This window comes from Cottoperca gobio, chromosome 5 (genome assembly GCF_900634415.1).
Source record: "Cottoperca gobio chromosome 5, fCotGob3.1, whole genome shotgun sequence".
Taxonomy (NCBI): domain Eukaryota; kingdom Metazoa; phylum Chordata; class Actinopteri; order Perciformes; family Bovichtidae; genus Cottoperca; species Cottoperca gobio.
In genome coordinates this window covers 14,235,850-14,260,994 of record NC_041359.1, presented here as the reverse complement: position 1 = coordinate 14,260,994, position 25,145 = coordinate 14,235,850, and the positions used below count along the sequence as shown (strand labels likewise).

The following is a 25,145-nucleotide window of genomic DNA, read 5'->3' as shown; positions in this document are numbered from 1 at the left end:
ACCTCACTAAAACTGTGCACCTGCATTACGAATACATTTCTGTCATACTGGTTCTACACCTGACAGTAAAATAGATCTAGAACTGCTACTTTATAAAAGACTAAAAGAAACATGCAGAAATGTTCTTTGTTCACAAACCTTTAAAACTATCCTGTTAACAAAACAACAGCTTATCCATAACATCTATTTCTCATTTGTCCTTCTGTATTCAAGTCCCCATAAATTGCCCCCCTTTTGTCAAAATGCGACCCCCAGCTAAGCTGAGCCACAGCCCCAAGTTCAACCCAAAAAATGTCTGACAAAGATATGCCTTTGTAGCTGCCTCCTTTATATAAAATAGTACACAAGTTCATGTATCCAACCTTTTTCTCAGCAACTTGCCGAGCTAACAGAAACATCAACCACAACCACAACCGAAATAAATGATTATTTCTTCTTGCCCTTTACATAAGCACGCACATCTCTGACATTCTTCCCAAAAATAACTCAGTTTTTCTTTTTCCCCCCAAAGAAACTCTATGCTTTGTCGCAGCAGCAGCCCAGAGAGATTTAAGATATGATACTGTCATCTGTACCTTAAAGAAAGGTATGTTGCACCTTCCCAGCATTAGCTAAATTAAAATGGCAATAAGATTGAGGATGGGATCGGGAAGAAATGCTGAGAGTGGAGATCAGTTACGCTGACATGCGGGACATGCGGCTGGCTAATGATTTGTCAGGAGGTAGAAGGTGTAATTGCGTCTACTCACTGGCATGCATGAGCTGTCCCTGGCGTCCAAACACCTGGGAGAAGGTGGCATAGCTGCAGGTGAGGGTGTCCTCCATGGCTGTCCCACTGGCACACGCTGAGGAGAGAGGAGGGGGATGAAGGAAGGTCAGCAACACTGCGTCACATCAAGAAGGAAAAAGAGGAGAGAGGATAAGAAAGAAAAAAGAAGAGGGAGAAGAGGGGAGGGGTGGGGCTTGCCTTCAGTTGTAGAAGCTGGTGTGCGATCTCTGGTGACGACTGCTCTCCTCTGGACCCGTCCGTCCTGCTGCTGCTGCTGCTGCTGCTGCTACTGCTGCTGCTGAGGAGTGAAATACAGCCCCTCGCTGCTCACACCAATATGAGCAGAATTGCTCGCCGCACAGATAATGGGAGGGGGTGTGCCTGCCTGCTTGTCAGCATGTAAGTGTGTGCGCGTTTGAGAAAGTTCTCTGACTGTGTGCCTGTGAGAGCATTTTGGTGTGCGTGTGTGAGGGAGAGTAATACAGGGTGGTAGAGCAGGCAGCAGAGCTGTAGGCACAGTTGCTCTGCCAGCACTCTGATCTTGTGCTTCGTCTGTACAGGCTGACAGTCCTCTGCGGCTCCAGACAGGCTGGGTTGAAGGGGAAGAGCAAAGAATAGGGGAGGCGAAGGGTGAGCGTGGCGTCTACGGCAGGTAGAAGTCAATCCTCTCTCCTCCCCCCTTACTCTCAGTGTGAGGAGACAGCAGCGTTTGTCCTCTGGGCACAGGACGGGACTGTTTTTTTTCTGATCTGTGAGACTATGCCCCCTTTTCTCTCCTCCCTCTCCCACCTCCCCTCTCTACAGCCCTCATTTGCTGTGCCTCAGCATAGCATAACATCTCTCTCTCTTTCTCTCTCTCTCTCTCTCACATCTCTTACTCTCTCCACCCCAACCCATGCAAATCCCCTCGATCTATCTTAAAGCTCAAGCCGCTGCTGGGAAACAGATTCTAGCAAACTCGAGCGCTTCATCTTCCCCCAGTGCTGAGGAGAAAAAAAGAAGGATGAGAAAGTGGAGGGGTTGAATAAAAAGGGAAAAGTAGGGCTAGTACAGCTGGTGGTTTCCAGAGGCTTCATCTTGAAAAGGAATTGTAGAAAACTGCTGAGTATAAAACAAAAATTAGCTCATACTCAACTGAAAAATAACTCTTGTAAACTCGTGCTTGCTTTGCTATGTAGTGAAACAGTCACAGTGGAGCAGTGAAGAATGAGATTTACTGGCATGTGTGAAAATACCCTCCACACACTTCAGCTAAAAGGCACATGAAGGTGTTGTAATAAAGGATTAACAGTGACATGAGATCAAATAAGCACATGTTACGAGATCTTAAAATACCCTCCCAGGCCATGGAGGTGCAGTTAGTTATATTGTACCCATTGTGCAGCGGTTGGCATGGAGACCTCTTCCACAGACAAGACTCTGACGTTCCGGCATATTATTATCACATTAAAGCCATCCCTGCACCGTGTAACCTCTCCGCAACGTGTAAACCTACGTTAAACAGACGATTTCCTACAGAGCAACAACAAAACAAAAAGAAAATACTTTGTCAGGAAGCCTATTGTCATGAAGCCATCTCTCACACCACTGCTGTGCAAGGCGAGCACATCGGGGACCTGACCGCAGCACTCACGTCCTCGCATCACATCCTCCTGTTTTGAAAGGAAATGGCAGGACGCTGAATGGGCCACAGTGAGGTCTGGGAGGAAGGCTCGAGTAGTGAGCTGACATAGGCAGGTGGATCTGCAGGTGAAAAGATAATGGCAAGAGATAAGAAAAACCATGCATTGACAAGATGAAAGCAAATATAACTGTGGCATTAATGTGTTTGCTTAAGAGCAGGTTAAGTCAATTCAATCAAAATCACAAAGTCAGAAGCAGAAACAAACCGCATGTGGTTGAATACAAACACGAATACAAATGCAGAATCCTGAGGTCAAACTGAAGGCATTTCACAAACAACGAGGAGACTCTCAACTTCACTTTCAAGTCTGAGAGACTAATGCCCAACAGAATAAATCTCCTCTGCGTCTTCATCAGTTTTAATGACATTCTCTTTGAACAGGAAGTAGAGGCAGAATGAGGCTTTTTATTGGAGGCTGTATATTGTTATGTATGAGCAACTGTCATTCTCTCCCACTCCGTCTCCCGTCACTGGGGGCTATCTTTCTCTAGAAGACACATAACCGTACAGTTCAAACCAGCGATCCAGTTTGATCCAGATCTGTTATATTCAACCTCTTTTGTTGTAAGAGAAGGAAAACACTAGTTTATATTTTACAGCTAGAGTAATGGCGTTTGCACTGGAGGTAAAACGAGCAGTCGATTAATCCATTACTTGAGAGACAGATGATTTAATGGCAGCAATTTTTATAAATCATTTCATCATGGATCCAGCTTCTCTAACGTAAGGAGTAGCTCGGTTTTATATTAGTTGAGTGTTGGTCGCACAAAACAAGCAAATTGAAGACATCAGGAAGTGATGGACATATGATGTCACAACGATTGATTGATTACTCTAGGAATCAACAGCAGATTAAGAGATAATGAAAATAATCCTTAATAAATGAGTATATTGTACCACAGCTAAACATCCTGTGGGACAACAGTCTCAACGTCATCAAATTACAGAGAAATGAATACAGTAAACATTATACCAGCATATCAGCATGTTAGCAACTGATGTTAGCATTTAGCTCAAAACACGGCCGCGTCTAAGTACAGAGCAGCTAGCATGACAGTAGACCGTTGTGTTTTTAATGTTTGATTTAGCTTAAAGAGTAACTTAACTCCCCCCTGACAATCGTGGCTTTTCAACTTGCTGCAGTGAAGTACAAGTGTACTTCAAGTCCTGGTGACCTCACTGTGGGGAGGGTGTTGTTACAGGTGCAACCAAGTCTAAACACCAACAGGACAACAAAACACTGCTCTTCAAACCTGGTGTAGTAATAGAAGTAGGCTCCTTCCTGAACTAGTAGTTTACAGTTATAACATCCAGTTTATCTGAACATTTTGAGATTCATAATTATTGTATGACATGACAGTCATTCCCAAAGCTTGAGTCTATTTAAAAAAAATAGATGCTTGTCCTGAACCTTCTGCGTGTGGTAATTGAGCTTTCTACATCTTAAATCTGCCTCTCTGGTGTGTCGTAGTTTATTTCGTAAAGCCAGGCACAGAGCTGCATGGAATTGCATTTTTATGAATAGGGCTGAAGCACCGTACACAGCAATCAAGAGAGAGTGCGGTGATATTTCACCCCGACAGCCCTATGGTGCAGCACTCTTGCAAATACCCACCCCTCCACACACATAGCTGAACACCCATAAACTACATCCAGCCATAAACTATAGCATCATGGCACTGAGGCAAATAAACACGTCTCAACATCCCACTGAATAAAGAAAGATCCAGCCTGTGGATCACATCCAACACACAGATTTAATTCATAACCCCATCCATCAACATGATAACCTCGTGTGAAGATCCACAAGACGTCCCAGATCTCGGAATTTGTTCCCAATGCCAGAGGCCCGTTTCAGTTACACACCGTCTGTCCGGTGGGCCTGATAGTTCATTAATGTACGCGTGTGTGATGGATGTGGTCTAGATAAAAATAATCTCAGCAGATGCACATATGCCAGATGAGATTTTGAAAGGTATTCATGGCAACGGATGAGCCATCAGTGGTTTTGAGACGCTTCAGTCCATCCAGGTAAATAAAACACTACAGGGTGATGTTCCAGAAACAAACAGTTCTATTAATAATTTATTATTTTGTAAGGGAAAATGTTTATTTTTAAAGCTGCAAGGGTGCATCTCATGAATATTAATCAACTCACAAGGTTTCTCATATTTTACTTTATTTGGATATATTTCAAGCATAAACTATATTTAAAAAATATATATCTTGAGAGTTGCAAGAAGTTAGCTTGAGCTGAGAGTTGGTAAGAAGTCTGGAGTTCATTATTTATTTGCTTGTAATACTTAATTTTCTTGTTTTCCACATCATGTCATTACTTAGTAGATTAGAATTAGGGTTGAGTATTTTTTATAGTCCAGTTTATTTCTTACGTTGTTAGACCTTAATGAGTTATGCGGCTTTATAGGTTTGATTTTATTGTAATTTGAATATTTTTATTATGTATTTTATGCGGTTGCCGTTTTGCTGTGCTTTTTCTCGTAATTGAAAACATTAAATGTGCTGCTGCTATTATCCAAAATAAAAATAAAGAAAGTGGGGCACACTGGTATAATAGTATAATAATAATTGTGTGCACAACACAGCACATTAGTCCGGCTGCGATTTATGGCTTAAAGATAAAGCAATTAAGACATTTAAGCTACAATACTGTGATTAAGTAATCAAATGGGAGACAGGCTCATATTTACAGAAACCTTTACATGATTAAGTTGTGCAAAATTGTTATATCCTTATGTACAGTATCTCTGAAAATATATCTGCAAGTAACAAACTTCTACTGCACAATTTGCTGCCTTTTGCCTTTACATAAAGTGAAGCTACACAGCAGATGTGAGACTTTAACGTACTGTATGACTCACATATCAACCTCCCTGACAAGTGCACTGCTCCCAAAATAGATGCACATCTCGCAGCAACTAGCAAGCGGACGACGGCCATGGCCCCCCAGTAGCAGCATGCCGACCTGCGGAGTAAAGGCATCGACTTAACATCTGATTTATGTGAAGTAGTACCTATCGGATTCACATAAAAAAGAAACTAAAATTATTTTTCTCATAATCCGGCAGGACCCTGACAGACTAAGTGGAGAAGGCAATCAGCAAATGTAATCTGGAAAACTCTATTACAGCCGCGATGGCAGCGACATCTATTATATTAAAATAAAAAAGGTCTCAGTGACTAAAATAGCCTGTAGGAGTCAGAGCCACTCATGTGTGCAGTTAATCATGTTCTTTTAACACCACCAGTAAACTACAGTATAATAATGTAGAAATGCATAACACATTAAATCATCAACTTCAAAACTCCTTTTCTACAGGCCAGAAATTTAATGCGTGGAACTAGACCTCGTTTAATGTCAGACGACCGTTTCCACCCATTCAACTTGTATGTTTATACCCGCAGAGCTGGCGATCACCGTAAGCAAAAACAATAAAAGCGTTACACAAAATTGAAAAACTTTTTTTTATTATGTCAATTACAGCAATGTTTTACTTGAGGTCATTCGGGATTTTTGTCTTTGTTCATCCTTAAATACATAATCTTGATGCTGAAAGGCAAACTTGAAGATTTCTCGTGGAAATATAAATTAGCTTCAAATCATATTGTTCAATTTACTTTTCCATAACATGCTACAAGCGTTTCAGCACTGCCTGTGTGTCTGCTATCTCTGTGGTACAACTGAATATGGTCAAGAGTGAGAAATTGGGGTGAGCACTGGAGAATATAAACTCAAAAATAAGAAGCTTTCCATTGGTACAGACTTACCAAATAAATCAACTCAAAGAAATAAAGAAAACTTTGTCCTTAAAAAGGAAAAGGAAAGTTCAGTTACGTTACTGTGACATGGCTCTTGAAAGAAAAAAACGACACATGAATGAACTTTTCACACGTCCACTTATAACGGACAAAAGAACACGGCTGCATTCATCTTCTTTGAGGATTTGAGTCATTAGCATGCATTTGGCATACAAAAGTTGGTTCATGTGTCATTTTTATCTGTCAAATTGATTAACGGGAGCATCAAATTTTGAGATTTGTTGGCAGAAATTTTTTGATTTTGAGATTAGATTAATGATTTGCACCAATTGTGTGCAAATTACCAGCGTCTGCAAAGTGCAACAGACCTGTATACATTCCATTATTCACGGTTAATTAAGCCAATCTTACTGATCCAGCTAGAAATTTTGGCAGTTTGTTTTAAAGTGCTGTGAGAAACACTGGGCTGAATGAGTGATATTAAAAATGAATTTCAAGACTGACATTTTAAGGAGACTACAACACAATTCCCATCATTTCACAACTGGAATTAACTGCCAACGTCAGATAAAGAGTATGAGAAGGCAAGTAAAAACATGAGACATACTTGAGATTTATCCAAAGGAATAGCTGTCAGGCCGCACATCCAACTATAACCATACACATACTTACCACACATATACAGTGTTCCTGAGGACCAATTGTTGCAGTAAACAACTGCCATTTTCATTTGTTTCCCAAACAAAAATATGCCAATAAGATATATTCTACATATAATGACTACAGAAATTTAAATCAAACATACTTTGCAAATCATGTATAAACTGACGTAGGTGCCTGTTGGGAGAGACATGGAAATTGGCTTAATCTAGTTTATACTCTATTCTGCACATGCATTAGGAGACTCTGGAAACATCCAAAAATCTAAAACAACCAAATGGGGAAAATACAGAACGAAAGAATAAACAAGTTCCCCACACCCTAACTGATACATGATTGCCATTTGCAATATATCAGCTTTCCAACATAACGGAGCCCTAATTTTACTGTTTTGGGTCAAGTAATGACTCGTATTGTATATATTAACTCATTGTCATTTACAGTTTCTTTTTCCTTTTTTTTTGCAAGGCTGGCTAAAATCGAGGCTCAGTTCAGTTTATAAGATAGATGGAAGATAAAGAGAGTTCCCTCCTTAAATCCAGCAAAGGCAGTTGAGAGAAGCAGACTTCACTTGCTTTGAGTGAATAAGCCCAACACTGAGGTCGACCTCAGTGCTGTCAGTGCCTTGATTAGTCCAGAGTGTTGCCTGAGAGGTGAGCACCGTGCACCCAGGAAGAGCTCAACAGTGTCCGCAGGACTCACTTCATCAGCACCTCCTGTAACACAAGACACAGTGGATCAACACAGAGCTGTGTAAAGCTGAAACGGTTGGAGACCATCACAGCAAAAACATCTTATAAACACATGGCACGAGTAATAATTTGTTCTTTAAATTTTAAATTCAGGTGAACAGAACTTTTATGAAACAAGATGTTGAGATCACAGCTAGAGAGCAGAAACTAAACACTTTGCACATTTCATGAGTGTGTAGGAGAGGGACAGGTAGATCAAAAGTTGCAAAAAGAAAAAACACAAATTTAAAACATTGTTATTTATTTACGAATTTTGTAAAAGATAAAAAAATTATTTTTAGCTTTTAGCTCTGTGGCTATTTATTGTTAGATATTCCAGTTTTTGTTTTTTTAAAATGTTTTATTTATATTAAAAAGTAAAAGAAAGGTTCTCAGCCCATAAAGAAATATTGAATCTGAAAACAGCAATGATAAACAACATTTTCATAAGGTCCCTATAGTTATCAAAGAATTGTGACCAAGATATAAACCGAGCAGGACATTTTGCAGTTAAAGTTAAAAATGTAAAGTTGTCAACACTGTCAGTATACAAACTATGTATCGGAGCCACTTCAATAAGTAAAAATAATGAATAAATTGCCTCAAACATGGCAGTTCATTGCTTCAAAATGATTGTCACCCCATCAGCTGACATATACAGTGACATATCTGTAATAAAATGATTTTGGACTCCATCAAGCCCCAGTAAAGACAAAACAAAAGTGTCAACGCAACAAACAGCGACTTCTCACCTGAGTCTCTTTTGGCTCTTGAATTGGTGTTTCTTCTGCTTTCACCTCAGCAGAAGGAGCTGCGTTGACCATTTGTAAGCTCCTGGTGACTGGACCACCTACTCTCTCCCTCGTTCGAAGGGAGAAGCGCTCCTCCTTCTTCAGCTGTTGTTGTGGTGGTGGTGGTGGTGGTGGTGGTGGTGGTGATTTGGCCTCTGCTAATCTCTTGGGTGCTGCCTCTTTACCCATACGTTGCATTCTCATGGCTGGCCGTTGTGCAGTGTCGCTGGGAGTGTCCGGGGCAGACGGGGTGGGAGGTAGAGACTGAGCTCGACTCTTTTTTGATTTCTTCCTAGCAGAAACTGGTACTGGGAATGAGGCAGGCCTCTTTAGTTTGCCCAGCGCAGCAGCAGGTTTTCCTTTGCTTGCCTGGGAGGGTTCAGGGTCTGCTGCAACAGAGCTACGAGCTCTGGTCTTTCCCAAGGGTTTAGGCTCCGGCTCCGTCTGCGGTATTTCACAGTCCGAAGCTTTCTTTCTAAGATTCATGTTTTTATCTAGCACAGACATTGGCTCTTTCTTCACCTCTGCTAGACTTTTTCTGCCCCTTTTAACAACAGGCTTCATGGGACAGCTGACTGCCATATGTTTGCTGAGGCTTGCAGGATAAGTAAACTCCCGACTGCAGTGAGGGCAAACGTTAGAGGCCTGCTCTTCTTCAACTTTAACAATAGCCTTCTTTGCCGTAGTGGCAGCTTTATTTTTATGTGAAATTGCCTTCTGGACCAGCTGGTTTTTCTTCTTACTGAGGGCACTCATTTTTGTTTTAGCAGTATCTTGATTAAAGTTAAGTCTCTTTGGCTGACCCATTCTACGAAAAGGACTCAGGCCTGCGATGGCTGCTGAGGGCGACACGACTCCGTTCGGACTCTTCACTATTTGCTTGAGGGGGATGGGGTTTTTCTTGGGAGTGTAACGCTTCTTATCACTAGCAGTGGCACAGGCCAAAATGTGCTTGTGCAGTTCGGGCATGTTGTCAAAGCTGTTGCCACACTTGGTGCAGCGTATGGCAGTGCTGAAAGTTTGTGGTATGTTGTGGGTGGTGAAGTTTGTCGCCGAGGCCACAGAGCCTGCATGGGAACGGCTATGATAAGGAAATGGGGGTGGTTTATAACTGGGGTAGTGTTGGTTAATGCCAAGTCGAACATCCGGGCCTTTAGGCTTCCCTCCTTCTGAGGCCATGATCTTTATTGTAGTGTACAGCTCCTCATTGGGGTCCTCGGCCCCGTCCTCTGCATGATTACCATTAACATCAGGCTCTTCTTTTGTCAAGTCAGTGTCACTGTGTGGAGCAGCTTCATCAGTCGTCTCTGGTGCTGGTGTAGAGGGACTGCTTTCCTCTTTGGCTCTGGATGGATCGGTGTAGTTTTGTGGCCTAAGCTTGCCACTCTCTACAGAGGTGTGTGAACATGTCTCGCTTGGATGCAGATCCTTTTGGTGCTGCTGGAGGTTACAGAGAAATGCAAACTCCTTGGAACAAACGGAGCACACAAAGATCCTGCCCACTCCGTGTAGTGTTGAACGGTGAGCGAGCAGGGCTGGGGCTTCACCAAACAGCTGCACACAGAATTCACACTTGAAGGGCCAATCTGCAGCGTGCTCGGTGATATGTCCACTGAGCTCTTTGATGGAGTTGAACGGCTCCTCGCAGACATTACACACAAAAGTCTTGCAGTATGTCGAGTCGACTTCCTCAGAGGTTTTATCAGACACTTTATCAGGAGCAGCAGGCTGAGGTGAAGAGTTCACGCCTTCCTGAGGTGCATGATTCATAACTGGCAGCTCATCTATGCAGTGCTGAGGCTCTTCTTTTATCTTAATCTGAGGGAAGGACTGTGATGGGGTTGGATAATGTATTGCAGGAGGAGGACATGATGAGGGAGATGACGACTCTGGCAAGGGTGAGAGAGCAGCAAGAGATTTTTCTGTTACAGAGTCTAGGTTTTGGTTCATTTTGTTATTTAGTAGACTGTCGCAAGTTGCAGTCAGAGAAACATCTTCTTCCGTAGCGGGCAGCTCTTTCGTAGTGGGCAGATCTTCTGTAGTGGGCAGATCTTCCGAAGTCGTCTCAGGAGGGCTTGATGTGGATGAACTATTAAGGGGATCTTTAAGCGGAGTGTTCGGGGAGTCCAGTGGCTCAGTGATATGGTTCTCTTCCTCAACTTCGTTTTCTTCAGCAAACAAATCCTCCTCCGAGTCAGACAGGGAATTGTGTTCAACTGATCTTGGAGACATGTTTGGCGAGAGGACAGGAAGAGGTCTCAGTGCAGAGGAATCTGACAGCTGAGAAAGAGGCGAGCTAGGCATAGCCGGCGGAGAAGGTATGGTAGGTAGTAGAGGGGGGGGCGGTGTTGGAGAGGTCATACTGGAGTTACCCGGGGAAGAGGGGTTCATGGTGACAGGGGTCAAAGAGGGTGGAGAGGGGTGGGCAGACTCTGTCGCAACGTTTGGAGAGAGAGAATGGAAACAACTTAAGTTTGCTATGGCAGAAGGGCCCTCCTCTGCTGGCAAAGGCAGACCTAAATACTCATTCATCAGCACCTTTTCAAGCATGCTGGTGTTAGGCTTTCTCTTTTTTATCAGTGGTTGTGGAGCTGGACCTCCCTTTAATTCGGGCTCTGCATTACTCTTCCGATGGAAGCTTAAATCAAGAGCTGAATCCCCAAGCACCTTGTTCAAGCTGTCCCTCCTCCTATTGACAAAATTTGACAGATCCAAGGGCTGCTGATTACAGGAATTTCCACCGCTACTAGATGAGGTCTGGCCGTGCATATTATTTTCAGAGAGGCTCAGGCTGTCTCCATCTTCCTTATCCAGCAGGCTCCCAGGAGGTGATGCACTGCGGCTTTCCAGCTTTGGCACCTTGAGGGCGAATGAGCTCACCACCTCGGCTTTACTCTCCGTTTTACATGCAGGACTGAGTTGTGGAGATGACGGGGGAGAGGATGTTCTTCTTTTAAACCTGCCGGAAACCCCTGGCAGCGGCGTGACCGACAGCGGGGAGGCCAGCCGATGGCTTTCTGTTATCAGGGCAATGGTTGATTTATGAATGTCTTGTGTCTGAAGGAGCTGTTTAAGCTTAGGTGAGAGATACACCGTTTTCTCTCGTTGAAATGCTGATGAATCGGCAGCTTGTTGGAAAAGGCCACCCACTAACAAGTTAGATGAGGACGATGTAGAGGATGATGAGGACGATGAAGAGGCTGTGAAAGTCGCTGATTCGGTCTCCACTTTAAGGCTGGGAACAAATGGGGGTGTAGATGTTCTTCTTTTTACTGCTGGCTGGCCAATGTTGGAGAGTTTTGTTGGAGCACTTGTTCTACCCTCCGCCTTTAGCGCCTGACTGATTTGATCTGGGCTGATGATGACGGTGTCCAGACCAAACAAAGCTGCAGATCTGGAGTCCACCTCTATAACCTCACAGCTGCTCACTGAACTGGTGGACACAATCTTGCCGTCAATGTAGAAGCTCAAATTCTCAGAGATGTTTTTGGATATGTCAACTGCGTAATCGTCCCTGTCTACCTCATCTTCTGTGTCAGCACTGGGCACGTAGACAGTCGGAGGGCTGGTGCTGGGGGACTCATCAGGCTGCTGCTGTTTCTGCACCGATGCCTCTTGCATCAGCATGCCTTTCCTGCGAACTCCCTTCGGTAACAAGTGCCGTTCATGTATTCTGCGTTGGTGTCGACGCATGTTGGTGTGTGTGCCAAATGCTTTATTACAATACTTGCAGGGATGGAGTTCCTTTGACTCCCCATTTTCATCTAGTACAAAGGGACGGTCAGCATAAGGCCCCGACTCCTTTCTCTGCATTTCAGAGTTGTGCAGAGGTCCTCCAGTAAACTGGGACCCTATGGCTATATAGTGACTCGTTGGGCTGGTGCAGTCGGGACTTGATCCATCGGTCTGCATCACAGGACTGAGTAGACTGGCAGTTCCTGCCAGAGAGCCAGGCCGTTTCTTCAGCCCACTCTCATGCCTTCTCTCATGCCGCCGCCGCCCCACCTGTGAGCCAAAGGACTTACTGCAGTACCTGCACTTGAACAGTTGTGTTTGCTGGTTAGTGATAGCATGAATGTGTATGTGACGTTCCAGACCCTGTCTGGTGGAGAAGTGGCGCTCACAGTGCTGACAGGGATACGATTCACCCCCAAGGTCGCCATCAGGGTCGGGGTCAAGGTCAAGATCAGGATCCGCCTCTGGTTCTTGCCCTGCAAGCGAAGAAGAGTCCAACTTTCCCTGCAAATCATTATGGCTTTCTTCAACACAGGTAAGCAATGAGCCAGGTGGCTTATTCTGCATGGAATCAGCAGCACGTGAATGCTGAGCCGTTTGCTGCTGTACTTCACTCAATTCCTCCAAATCATCATCAACAGCAGCGGCATCCTCCTCCTCGTCTTCTTCTTCGTCTCCTTCTTCTTCCTCCTCCGCATTTCCCCTGTCCGTCATCACTGCTGACATGTCCACCACATCCCTATGGTCAGTGCTTCCCATAGGATGGATTTCCTGGAGTTCCTGTGAAGGCTCTAAGGTTGATGGCCTCTCATCCTCCTCCTTCAGATCTGTAAACAATTTATCAGGAGAGTCAAGTTATTTATTTCATCCAACCTTTAAGGAATTTCCTCCTTTAAAAAAAATAAAAATAAGAAACCATCTAAAGGATGTTCAATGAAAGAGTGGGTGAACAAATGTAAATATGCTAATTGTTCAGAACAATAAGTCAATTTACCTTCTTCCTCATTCCACATCTCCTTGACAGTAGGTTTGGTTGCGCTTGTTTTCTTGTATCCACCCAGACCAGCCTGTCTGGCTCTCTCCAGCAGCTTTCTTCTGGCTGCAAGCAAACACACACATTGCTTTGCATCAGGCTTGATCAAAAGAAAACACACATTTAAAAATCGAAAGTATAGAAAACATACTGACATTTTTACCATTGCTCTGTTTTCCCCAGAAATATTTCATGAGAAAAATCTTCGTTGACAATGCAACAGTAAAAATGGTTATTGTAACATGGTATGAATATGGTAAATGTCTAGAAGTACATTATTATTTTTAGATAATCACATCGATTTCTGGCTTAAGAGCTTTGGTTATTTATTGCACAGACATTTTAGCAACCAAATTGCCTTCACGAGGGATGCCAAGACTGTGATTTAAATAGATCAACAGTTAATATCATAAGATATGATTATAAAATCCCATAAAATCTATGTCAAGACATTAAAGTCAATTTTACTTTTTCACCTCATGTGCTAAAATTACTACACCAAATCATAAAAGACTAAAGCAGCCTTGCATTCATAATTATGGGTTTCAATGCATCAGTCATTTAATTGTCTGACCAGTCTGACTCAAGAAGCTTGACTGGCACCTCCTCATCATCATCATCAGTGTGTCAACAAGGTCACGTGACCTGAGGGGCGTGCACCACGGGGAAAGTTCGGAAGAGCCAGGCTTTCTTTGCCTTGGCCAGTTTGACAAAACCTAAAACTCCACATCTGTGGTTATCAGCCGTCTTTGTTAATCCGGGTTTAACAGGAGTAATCATGCGGCACGAGCAGAAACACCAGCATTGTAAAATGGATTTCCGCAAATCATGACCAAGCATAATCTTATGGTAGAGTTATGGTTAGAAGGAATTATACCGCATTTCATATACAAGTAAACGTCATACTAATTATTAATATACTGAACTACTAATGTGATTTTATAGAAGGCTTCTTTTAGAGCCAGCGTTGAGAAATGTCCAGAGAACACTACGACATATTCAGAGGTTCAGTGAAAGTAAGAACCTTGCAAATAAAATGGTATTCTTAAAATAAACAAACGCGATGCATAGTTTGTGCTACTGTAATTGCACGACATTGTTTGGTTTCAATACCAACATGATGTTACCGCTCAACAAGTTTGCATATACACAACGTATTCCCTCAGCCGAGAATTTGAATTGCTCACAGATTGACCATAGACTATAGAATGACGCCATTTCCACAGGAGTTGATTAGTGAAAGGCTCTTTTTAACCGATTTCAATACGAAACCCTGAACATGTGCTGACCTAACCTGGTCAGGACTAGTTTAAGTTACCATGGCAATCTAGACATGGTTAAAAGAGAGTCACCTTCGTAACAACGAAAACTCTGGCTTGAGGCTCAACATACCTCGCTAACCCACTAATCTCGCTTTGTGGTACACACCTCAAAGCAAAGTCATCTGACCAACATGGTCAAAAGGCTTTCTGCTAAATCTACAGCAGCAAGACAACTACACAAACATTGTAATAAGTTAACCGTGCTAGCATTTAAGGGCATTAGCCTTTTGTTTTTTAATCGAGCAGTCATTGTTCAAGCACACCAACTCAATCAGTTATGTAACATGTGCCGTGTTTGATAGGAAGATGGAGCTAGTAGGATAGGAAGGCTTAGTTCATCAAGATATGAAGAGATGATTTGCTGGCAGGGTTGGATAAGAAATTACACAAAAACACATTGAACAAGACTATTCAATTAAAATAATAACTCAGGACTCAGCCCTTATGTTTGGTTTTCTACATTTTAGAGGTTACGGGGATGGATTTGACTTCCTATTTGTTGCTTATATTTAGGTTTTAAATGTAATTAACGTAAATAAAAAGTCAGTCTCTAAATTACATTTGCAAGCATCTAATTGGCGTATTGTCTATACCGTATCTTTGTGGTATTACACTATAAATATGTATGCAAAATGTATTTACCATACATTGCAACAAACTACTCAACACCCTTTATCCCCCATGTCAAAGATTTAAGAGAGATAGGTGAACCAAAGTATCAAAGTACAGCAGATACTAAGTATATATATATATATATATATATATATATATATATATATATATATATATATATATATATATTATTATTATTTATTTATTTATTTATTATCAATTTGCTCTCTTGTTCATGGTCCCGCATTGAATCACCCACATGATCCAAAACACTGTCCAAAGTTCATACCGATATACTTTTTTTAATTGTGACATAAAGCTTCCATGTTGATTTTGTCTAACAATTAGTTGATAATATAGTGTACGTTTTTCAGCTTTCACGAATCTATTGAAAACAAACCGTCCTAAGAAAAGGTTGACGAAACCACATTTCTGTGGCGTTGTTTTCAGGTGTTGTTTTGATGTTGAAGTGTTAACGCTATCAAACATGGCTATAGCATTAAACCAGCCGACTACGTGTGCCACTATGTTGACCGTCTTTCCACCATATCGATAATACGATCCGTTTTTATTAATAATATTTGTCTCCACACAGTTTGCCATCTGTTCCTGTACCGTGATATCCGTGTGTTCAGACATTAGCCGTTTAGCCTCATGCTAGCATTCAACACCAAGTCTGACAACTCGTTGAACTGGTTATTCTGGACACAAAACGACGTGAAAGATCATTTTAAACACTCTCCACAACATTTAACAGCATTATTGTAGGTTGTTATCCAATACCTGCGCTGTAATTAGCCTGCAGTTGGATAAGGCAGCAGGCTAGTTAGCTAACCTGCTAGGCCATCATCAAGTAGAGGCTCGCCGATGGATGGCTTTCATGCTTTAGGAACTCAAGGAAGGTCACATCCTCGACAACGTCAGGACCCAGAGGAGGAGGAAAAGCTGCCAAAAAGTTGCCCAGATGCCCGTTTAACAGCTAAACAGGGTATTTTACAGGAACGAGTTGGCTGATCGGTCGTTATTCGGAGCTAAATCTCCTCCCAGCGACGAGTTTTAGGTCGGGTATGAAAGTAGAAAAGCCCCACACATCGCAGCCGTTAACGTTAGCTACCACTAGCCTTCCTTCATTTGTAGCTAAGCTAGCTCGCCTGTTACAACTTCGACTGAGCTGCAAAGAAAACAATTCGTGGCGGAGTTACTGTGGCATGTGAGCAGCACACACATCGCAGATTAAAGCCGAGCACAAATGGCATCTCGGTTAGAGTAAGTAAGGCCTCACCTCGCTTCGACCTGGGTGAATTTTTCCTGCTCAGACTGCTGGCTCTTTCTTCCTCCAGTGCAGCTGTTATCTCGGGGTTGTCTTCCACAGTGTACCACACCAGCAGCTCCTCTCCCGGCCCGATAGGCTGCAACAATGAGAGATGAGGTCGGCCACCAATCACAGCCCGGCTTGCTGAGAGGCAAAGGGGGATATTTGGGCCACTGTGCATCTTATCTGTCTAGGGGGGTATGGGGATTTGACAGTGTTTTCACCATAGTCTGCAGTATGTTTTCCAATGGTGCACATTTTTGAATGGTTACCATAACTGCATGTTATCATTAATTTGTGTAATATTAAATCATTTGTTTATAAGTTATAGAGTATCATAGCTGATATAGAGCAGACACATTCTGATTATATTTGTAAACTATTTATTACAGTTTATTGTTGCACACATATTAACATTTGATAGACTATATTAAGTATTTGTGAATAATTACTAAATAATTTGTACACCTTTTAATAAATCCTAAATTAAATAAATAAATACATCTATAAACATTACACAGATGAAGTATTAACTATATAAATAATGTGTATAGATGCTTTACAACTATATTAACCATTTAACAAAGTAGTATTTGTTTACAAACCAATTAATAACCACTGACAAGTATTAACTAAGCATCTATGTAATGTTTATAGATGTTTTGCAAAGGATTTCTTAAAAAAAGGTTTACAAATCATTTCGTAATTATGAAAAAAATAAAAGGATATAAAAGGGTATAATGTGTGCAACAATAAACTGTTGACATGAATTATAGTATTAATAATAACCAAATTCGTAAATATTATTAATCCTCATTTAATGTTTTGTTATACAATAAAAATTATTAACTAAAGTTGAATTTACTATCAATTTACCATGCGTTTATGATGGTTATTATAAAGTGTTACGGTGATTTCAAAAAGATGCATGTGTGCTCCATTTTAGACAGTTTTAGACAGTTTTAGACAGTGGTGGAGGAAGTATTTAGATCCTTTACTTAAGTAAAAGTACCAACAACAATATAAAAATACATTGTTGTTACAAGGAAAAGTCCTGCATTAAAAATAAGGTGTAGGCAACACCACAAAATGTAGGTAATGTCAGGGCAAGCCATAGATTCTAACTTTACTACAGATAAGTACGTTCAGTCTGACCCTGTTCGAGAGGTATTCATTTGATTAATGTCTATCGTTGGAGACGTACGTTGCAGATGTGTTGTTCTGGGCTACATTATATTCAGAGTTGTAAAATATGATTTACAAATCATGGTGGGAGAGGATAAACATTTGAAACACATACAATGTATTCTTCATGCTGTAAAAGCATGGAACGAGCTTCCCGCGGATCTAGTGCCGGTTCTTTCAGTTAACTATTTTAAAAATAGATTGGATGAATTCTACAAACATATATTTTGTATAATTATCAAGCTGACCTGTGATTTTTAGAGCAATGATTGTTATATTAATGTGGTATTATTTTGTTGTATTGTTTGTTAGTTGGAGCTGGTGAGTCTGGTGTGGAGGATATATATTCTGTACCAGAACATTTTCAATACATTTCAAAAACAAATTTAGTCCAGCTCAACACCAATGTACTACACTGAATTACACTACATGTGTTCTACGTGTATTATGTAGGTTTTTTTAAATGCCGTTACTCCTCAATGTAACTCTGACGTAAGGCTAGTGTCCTGCAACACTCCAGCTGGAAATACAGTAACTGATTTAGGAGATGTATGGTGAAATACAATTTGCATATATATATATATATATACACACAATACTTACATTAGCATATAGACTCCCAATTTAATTTCTCATGCATAACAATGTTCCTCAGTGCCTTAATCCCAAAATAATCCAAACTCGGAATACTTTTCATTCATCCACGTATTCACTTCATCCCCATGTGGCCCTGGTTGTAGGACCTACAGGTTGTATGAATGCATGTTTGACTTACCTGTAAAACTTTGTAGTAAATGGCTCTGTTGATCTCCAGGGGGAAAAGATTCTGCTCTTCACTGGAGCGTGCCCAGTTCACATATCGCAGCCAGTTCCCCTTTAAGGGGTCTGTTGCGTCAACACACATCCAGCCCCGCGACGGGAAATAAACCTACAGGACACAGGTACGAAGACGACGTTATATAGCTCCAGAATACCTGCAGAGGAGCCTTGTCATAGCAATGTAAGAACAAAGGTTTTTCAAGTTCCTCCAAAACAGAAGGTGTGCCTTGAACACTTGAGGTGTTTGTGTTAATTAAATCATACAACTTTTACAGGTAGCAAAACATTATGAAAGTAAAACATATTTTGATCTGTCGTGGCGACGCTTCATACAGAATGTTGTTGGGCTCGGTTCAGCTATGCAGTGACTACACACAAAAGGTGGAGAAGAGTATTTTTGGAACAAAGTCAACAGAGCTGCCTGTAACATACCTCCCACATGTATACATTACTGGTCACCTGGGACCTTTTTTTCTTCTCTCCAACAAATGGGCCGAACCTCTTGCCCTTAGGGATCACCTGAGTGGCCCAGACACCTGGAAATGAGAATAAGTAAAAACATTTTATAGCTTACATCTGAGATTTTCTAGGTACCAAATATGAGGAAATTTGTATGAGTTTATGTACAATTTTAGATACATTTAAAGAGTGTTCATCACTCAAGCAAGTGGATCTTCAGGTTTGGCATGATGCGGTTTATGATAACTAGGTTTTGTAATGAAATCGCTTAGCCCTGTGTATGGAACAAGTCTGTCGACCGTTAGGTGTGGAAGTCTAATTTTGGCATTGACACTCGCTACTGTGTGAGGGTACATCTGTTTTTTTGATGCCGTAGGTCCAGTGTTCTTCATTTGAACACAGACAAAACGTAACAAATCATCTTAAAAGATTGTAACAACACCCACCAACAAAGGACCATCGATGTGGAGTGTGGAAGTGGAAGATGACTACAAATATTTAACAATAAAAGAAGCCAAACTGCCATTAAGTTTGAGTTTTAGCCCTCCAAGGGAAAAAGTTTGGGCGCCCCTGAAAGCATGTGTGTTTACTACGCTTCGGAGTACGTAATCGTAATATCCTCCTTTAAAGGCATTAGTGTGTCTCATGCATGCAAATCAACATGTAAATGGTCTTAAAAGATGTTGTTAAAGTGGAAGTTATCTAAACAGAATTGACAGACTTTTGTACTCACCGACGCGGCTTTGATCTATAGCAGAAGGTCCGAGACGCAAACAGTCAGGCAAACCCTTCCACATATGAGCTGGAATTTCATCCAGACGTTCCACTGTCCCTCCATTAAAAGCCATGATCTACAAAACATAACAACAAGTGTTTTGTTGACATAAAGCATGTGAAAAATAATATATGTATGACATGTTGAGCAACATAGATAATATTCTAATTTCATATTTTATAGATCCTGACCTAGCAAAGAGAGTGCTGCGCCTGGAGACTTCACTAAAGTTGTGACTGCCACGATTAGTGGACTGATCGATAAGTCAATTGAAGGAAAAAGAAAAAATCGGCAACTATTTTTACAATGGATTAATCCGTAAAGTAATTATTCATGAAAGAATGGAAGAAAATGCTGTTTTCAGTTTCTCAAATATGGATATTTCCATAAAACCAGAGACTAGATGAACACAGCATCAGGAAGAAAGGGCTAAAAGTCCTAACGTCTTCAATAAGACTGACAGACATGCAGCGCTTTTAGATTCATGCTGTGTAATTTATTTAGTGTTCCTTTAGAAGGACAAATAATCTCTATGGTTTTTTTAATAACGTTTTTTTTAAAGTATGTGATAGAAAAAGATATTCATAAAAGAGAAAATCTTGACATGAGAAGCTGGAACATCTGAATGTTGCTAAGAAAATGTCTCAAACGACTAATCGATATCATAAAATACATTTTGAAACTCTTGATTAATCAACTTTCTTGCATTAATGAACATACTGATGTTTCCATCACAGGCACTTGCTATGCTTTAGTAACTTGCTTCTAGCAGGAAAGCCAATTATTCAGGTGCACAATAAGCTGACCCATGTGTTGTGGGGCTGGGCTCACACTGAATTCATGAATAAAAACAATATTCCACACACTTAAATAGCGTCCTTTGACCTTAACGACTCTTACTTTAATTACTCCCGATGACGTTTCGTGACCTCAAAAAAGGCAAATAAGGCTGACAAAGCTAAAACGTATCGTCTTAGAGTCGTGGTGCTCGAGCTCATGCATCCAACATCCTCTTTAAACAAAAGGATAAAATTAATGGACATTTTTTATTGGCCAGTTCATTTAAATTCATTTGATTTGTTTTCTCTCTCACTATAATATAATCCACTGGTGCTGGAGTTGTGATCCGACATTTGTATATCCCTCCAAGATTAAATTCAAGCAACAAATGGAGCGATGTCGACGTGGGTGTGTGCATGTGTGTGCGCGTAAAACGGATTTTAAAGCGTTTTTCCTCCGTGAATCAAAAAAGTTGACGAAGACAAAAAACAATGAACGTGTATGTTAACCGTACAGCGCCTGAAGGATGCAGTTTATTGCCCCCCTTGTAGGCTTCTCTCTACTTATTCTTCCCGATACTGGCCATAGTAAGGTTCTTTCTTTCTCCCTCAATGTTGCCTGTCGTTGGGTGTTTTGGGGGGGGGGTTTAGGCTACTAACACACGCACTTACCTGCTTTATGTGACCGGGGATTTGTGATTTTTGTGCTCTACCTGCTGTCAGTCTGCTGAAAATGGCGGATGGAGGTATGAATCGAAAGCATCTTCTGTAACTCGGCTCGTGGTGTAGTTGGGGGAGAGGCAGCCTGTCAGACCCGTGCACACTCTCACAGCGATGGGGCAATAATGTTCAGCAGAGGAGGGTTTTTGTAGACGACAAGGCTCCCCGGTGTCCTCTCCTGCAGGCAGTGGCTCCAGCCCTGTCCACAATGCATCCTGAATATGAAACCATGCCAATTAAGTACCTTGCTTAGATTCATCTGTGAGCATAATGGGCCTCTAGGCTGCTGCCATCTGTGCATCCGCGAATAGCTAAGAAGAAGTCAATAAATCAGACAAATGCAGACTGGAAGGTGTTTTTTAGTCCTCAACTTTATTTATTTTTTTAATTTAAATTAAATTATTTACACGTAGACAGTTGTTGCTGGGTTTTTATTTATTGGTGAATTATTTCCCCTGATATTCTTTAATCACCTGCTAACTAAATGTGGTGAACAATGAGTGGATTGTCTGGAGAAAAGAAATGCTGCATAAACACCGTTTTGGTATGATCTAACTCAATTGATTGCACTTCTTATTTTCATTAAGTACCTGACTGAGTACTGCTTTCTAGGGAATCCTGGGTACATGTATTAAAAACAGAACAATAAGACAATGTCAACACTTCAAACAGTTGGTACAGTCTGTTGAAGTGACACAAAGTGACAACACTCAATTTTAACAGCTAACACAAAACATGCACGGACTGTATCAATGATACCAAAGTTTCAGGATTAGTTTTTTCAAATACTATATTTATTCAGTTGCCAGTTTATTAGGTACATCTAGCTAAAACTAATGTAGTCTTAAACAAAAGTCCTGCAATAGAGCCAACCTTTGTGAAAGTTATAATGTTCAGTTTTTGATTAAATAGTTTGAGAGAGGTGTTGATTAAACTGTAGGGTCATTTAGGAGGATGTAGTTTGTAGTCCTGTTTAACTATATTGTGTTATACAGAAAGGTGTTCCTGTTATTTAACCTACTTTCATTGATATAAATGTAATAGAAACAACAGTCTAACATGCATTTAGCTAGGTGTACTCAGTCCACTCTTCAAATGGATATGAGAGTTGTCAAAAACGTTAATGAATAAAAGTTAATTTCTTTGTTTCAGCTATTGTGTGAACATTATTAGGGTAACCACTGATGGTTTCTTATGGAGACCATTTATTTGGTATTTCAATAACCTGTCAACTATTCAAATCTCTGGTGTGTTTACTATCCTCTATCACAGTGTATGAATATATCACATCACTTCAATCAATCAATCAATCAATACATGTCTTGCAATACACATTTTCTATTAAAAAAAAACAATTAAAGACCAGCTAGCTTAAAAAAGAGAGGAATGCTTGTTTTGGTTAATTAAATACATATCTGACAAATTAAAGTTTCAAATTCAAAATCTGCTCAGTAGATACAAACTAGAAATGATTCCAACTGCTCTCATTACATGGACATATCAGCAGCTCAAACTAAACAAAAGTCTATGTACGTGGCCTCTGTTGAGACCTGAATAATCTTCAGCAGAATTCAGTTCCTGTTTGGATATGTTGTTACTTCAGTGGTCACATTGTTTCTCAAAGGGCATGCTAGGTAATCATGACTGTTGTCAGTGCAGGCAACGTGTGTGGCCACTAGAGGCTGCTGTGCTACCATGAACAGGTTGTGTCCTCTTCAGATTGAAGTCTGTGCCTGGAACAGGACTGATAAACAAATATCTGTCAGAGCAGCACTACAACTGACAAGAAACTAATGGCTGAGTTATAACGACATATGTTTGATTGTTCAAAACCAGCAGCAATAATGCAACAACGTATCTCTGCATCTATTATTGTGGAACTTTCTCACATTAACCTCGCACAGCAAAATGTTACACAATTCCTCCTGTTCATCATTACGAAATAATCTGTGTTACAATTTCTTAAGGCGTGACCTCGTGCCACATTAGGACACATAGTTTTTACTCTGCAAGTCTGACATTCTGTACACCGAAGGGAAGTTTCCCATTTATATTGATTCCAAAATATCGCAGTAATGTTCTCACAATGTGGACTTCTCATGTACCTCATCTGCTTCTTTACGGTCTATAACCTCACACGTTCAAGCATCTCTCAACCAGATGTGCTGATTCATTACTCCCTTTTCACAAGCTTTTTGACCTCCACTGCTCAAGCAACGCCAAATTCCTGCAGCCCTGCTACACCCTGATGACCTTCCCATGTCCATCAGGCTGACAGCTGCCACAGGTCCGCCTGCTTTTTATGATTGCCGTAACTCCTCGTCTCCCGTTTGAGAAGGTCCATCAACTATTAGTGTTCTTGAACAAATCATGACAGGTTTTTCCAAGTATGTCTTTAAACAATAGTCAGGTGCCCATATGATAACCACTGCTCCTCTTCACACGGGTAATCAAAAGATCCTTCATTGACAAAATCGGCAGCCCTTGTTTTGTGCAAAACTATATTCTAAAGTGTATTTGAAACTAATATAATGCATCAAATCCCGTGGATATCTTCATTTTAGTAGGCTACAAGATTCCCTCATGTTGTTATTATCCAGCAAAGAAACAAAGAGAGTGTTGTACTAAAAAGACTGTAACTTTGGAAGATGCCTGTTTGATTTGTCTAACTCAGACTGCAGAAGCATCATTTTAGCTTCAGATACATTTTGGAATATAGTTTTGCACGAAATAATGGCTGCAGATTTGGTCCCCCATTACTTACATCAAAAGCACATCCCTCTTTGTGCTTCCTCTCTGGGCTGCAGTAGAGGGTAGAGGGTTGTAGAGGGTAGGGTATTCTTTAAATACATACAAACATTAACAACAGAAATATTTAGGCTCCACCAAAAGAAACAGTCCTCGTCTGTTGATCACTACTAGGAGATATAATCATTACAAAGACTGAATGAATGCGGATACACGTGACTTCTTGTATATTTATCGCTTTATGGCAAGATGATCTAAAAAGAGAGCATGAGTATCACAGGTACATCAAATACATAAAGTAGAACCAAAGAGATAATCTACACACAATGATGAATGATGCATGAAGGCAAAAATCTAGAAAAGATGCTCATCTTTAAAATAATAATAAAAACAATTTAGGGTTATTCCTTCTTATACAAAGAAGAGCCAACATTTTTTATACTAGATGTTGAAAGTAAAATGTACTTCTTATGTGAAGTTTAACCTGCTGATATTTTAAATGATATGTGTCATAATGTGTATGATGGCTGCTTTGTGGGACTGACTTGTCTTGTTGTGATGATGTATTTATGCAATTTGTTCTCACTGTTCAAGACTTTACTCCCAGGTTTTGTAAATACTTTTATTAAGTCAATTCAGGCGCTTTACAAGTGCAATTAAAAGCAGACACAAATTACAATGGGACACTGTGCACTGTGCTTGGGTGCAGTTTTAATACAGAACACAGTTTAAAACTTTCATTTGGAACACCATGTCCCCACCATCCTAAAAATATTTACCGTGTGCAGGACGAGACATATAGCTGGTACTGCAGCATGCCAACGTGTGATTGATATCATGCTGCATGACAGAACAGGAAAAGTGATATGCCTTCTTGGCTCTTTAACAGCATGAAGCAGCCGTGTGCTTTTTAATGCATGCGGGGACTGTACCGTATAGCCATGGGGCTAGTGGAAATGTACATATTGTACGTAAAGAACATTTACGCTGTACAATGCTTGATGGAACAACCACAAGAAAGAAAATATTGACTAAACCCACACTGACCATTTCTTTAATGATCGACAATCTAAAAAGCTAAACAAGTAAAGTTACAAGTGCATTAAAGTTTTCATCATCCATAAAAATGTCAAAATAACAACATATTCTCTCAGATCGCTTACACACTACATGTTATCACATCTCAGTTAGCTAATGATCTACTTATAAACGCCATTCAGTTTACATTAGGTCA

The 25,145-nt window shown here is 40.8% G+C and overlaps 2 protein-coding genes across 5 annotated transcripts in view; both read right to left on the bottom strand.

The window, feature by feature from the left end:
• kaznb (kazrin, periplakin interacting protein b) overlaps positions 1 to 778 on the bottom strand; it is a 103,827-nt gene extending 103,049 nt beyond the window's left edge. Inside the window, exon 1 of the mRNA XM_029432243.1 lies at positions 750 to 778. Within this exon, the coding sequence (XP_029288103.1) occupies positions 750 to 759 (10 nt within the window). The 5' untranslated portion in view covers positions 760 to 778. The remainder of the gene's footprint in view (positions 1 to 749) is intronic.
• A 5,139-nt stretch (positions 779 to 5,917) lies between these two features.
• On the bottom strand, positions 5,918 to 21,398 carry prdm2b (PR domain containing 2, with ZNF domain b). Of its 4 annotated transcripts, none has more exons than XM_029431558.1 (8): positions 21,116 to 21,398; positions 19,623 to 19,740; positions 18,863 to 18,966; positions 18,387 to 18,539; positions 16,397 to 16,616; positions 13,142 to 13,246; positions 8,374 to 12,974; positions 5,918 to 7,606 (listed from the first exon to the last, which is right to left on the bottom strand). In XM_029431558.1, exons 2-8 carry the CDS (start codon positions 19,735 to 19,737, stop codon positions 7,589 to 7,591), a joined length of 5,316 nt encoding a protein of 1,771 aa, XP_029287418.1. In that variant the 5' UTR covers positions 19,738 to 19,740; positions 21,116 to 21,398; the 3' UTR covers positions 5,918 to 7,588. The 4 variants fall into 4 exon arrangements, with proteins under 4 accessions (XP_029287418.1, XP_029287419.1, XP_029287420.1 ...); XM_029431559.1 differs by having other exon boundaries at positions 21,157 to 21,398; XM_029431560.1 differs by having other exon boundaries at positions 16,397 to 16,523; positions 21,116 to 21,397.
• Positions 21,399 to 25,145: the final 3,747 nt, after the last annotated feature.

Coding starts and splice junctions, on each gene's coding strand:
- prdm2b (XM_029431558.1), bottom strand. CDS start 19,737: ATGGCTTTTAATGGAGGGACAGTGGAACGTCTGGATGAAATTCCAGCT. Junction 16,617..18,386: donor TTTACTACAAAGTTTTACAG/GTAAGTCAAACA, acceptor ATACCCCCCTAG/ACAGATAAGATGCACAGTGG. Junction 12,975..13,141: donor GATGTGGAATGAGGAAGAAG/GTAAATTGACTT, acceptor AATTGTTTACAG/ATCTGAAGGAGGAGGATGAG.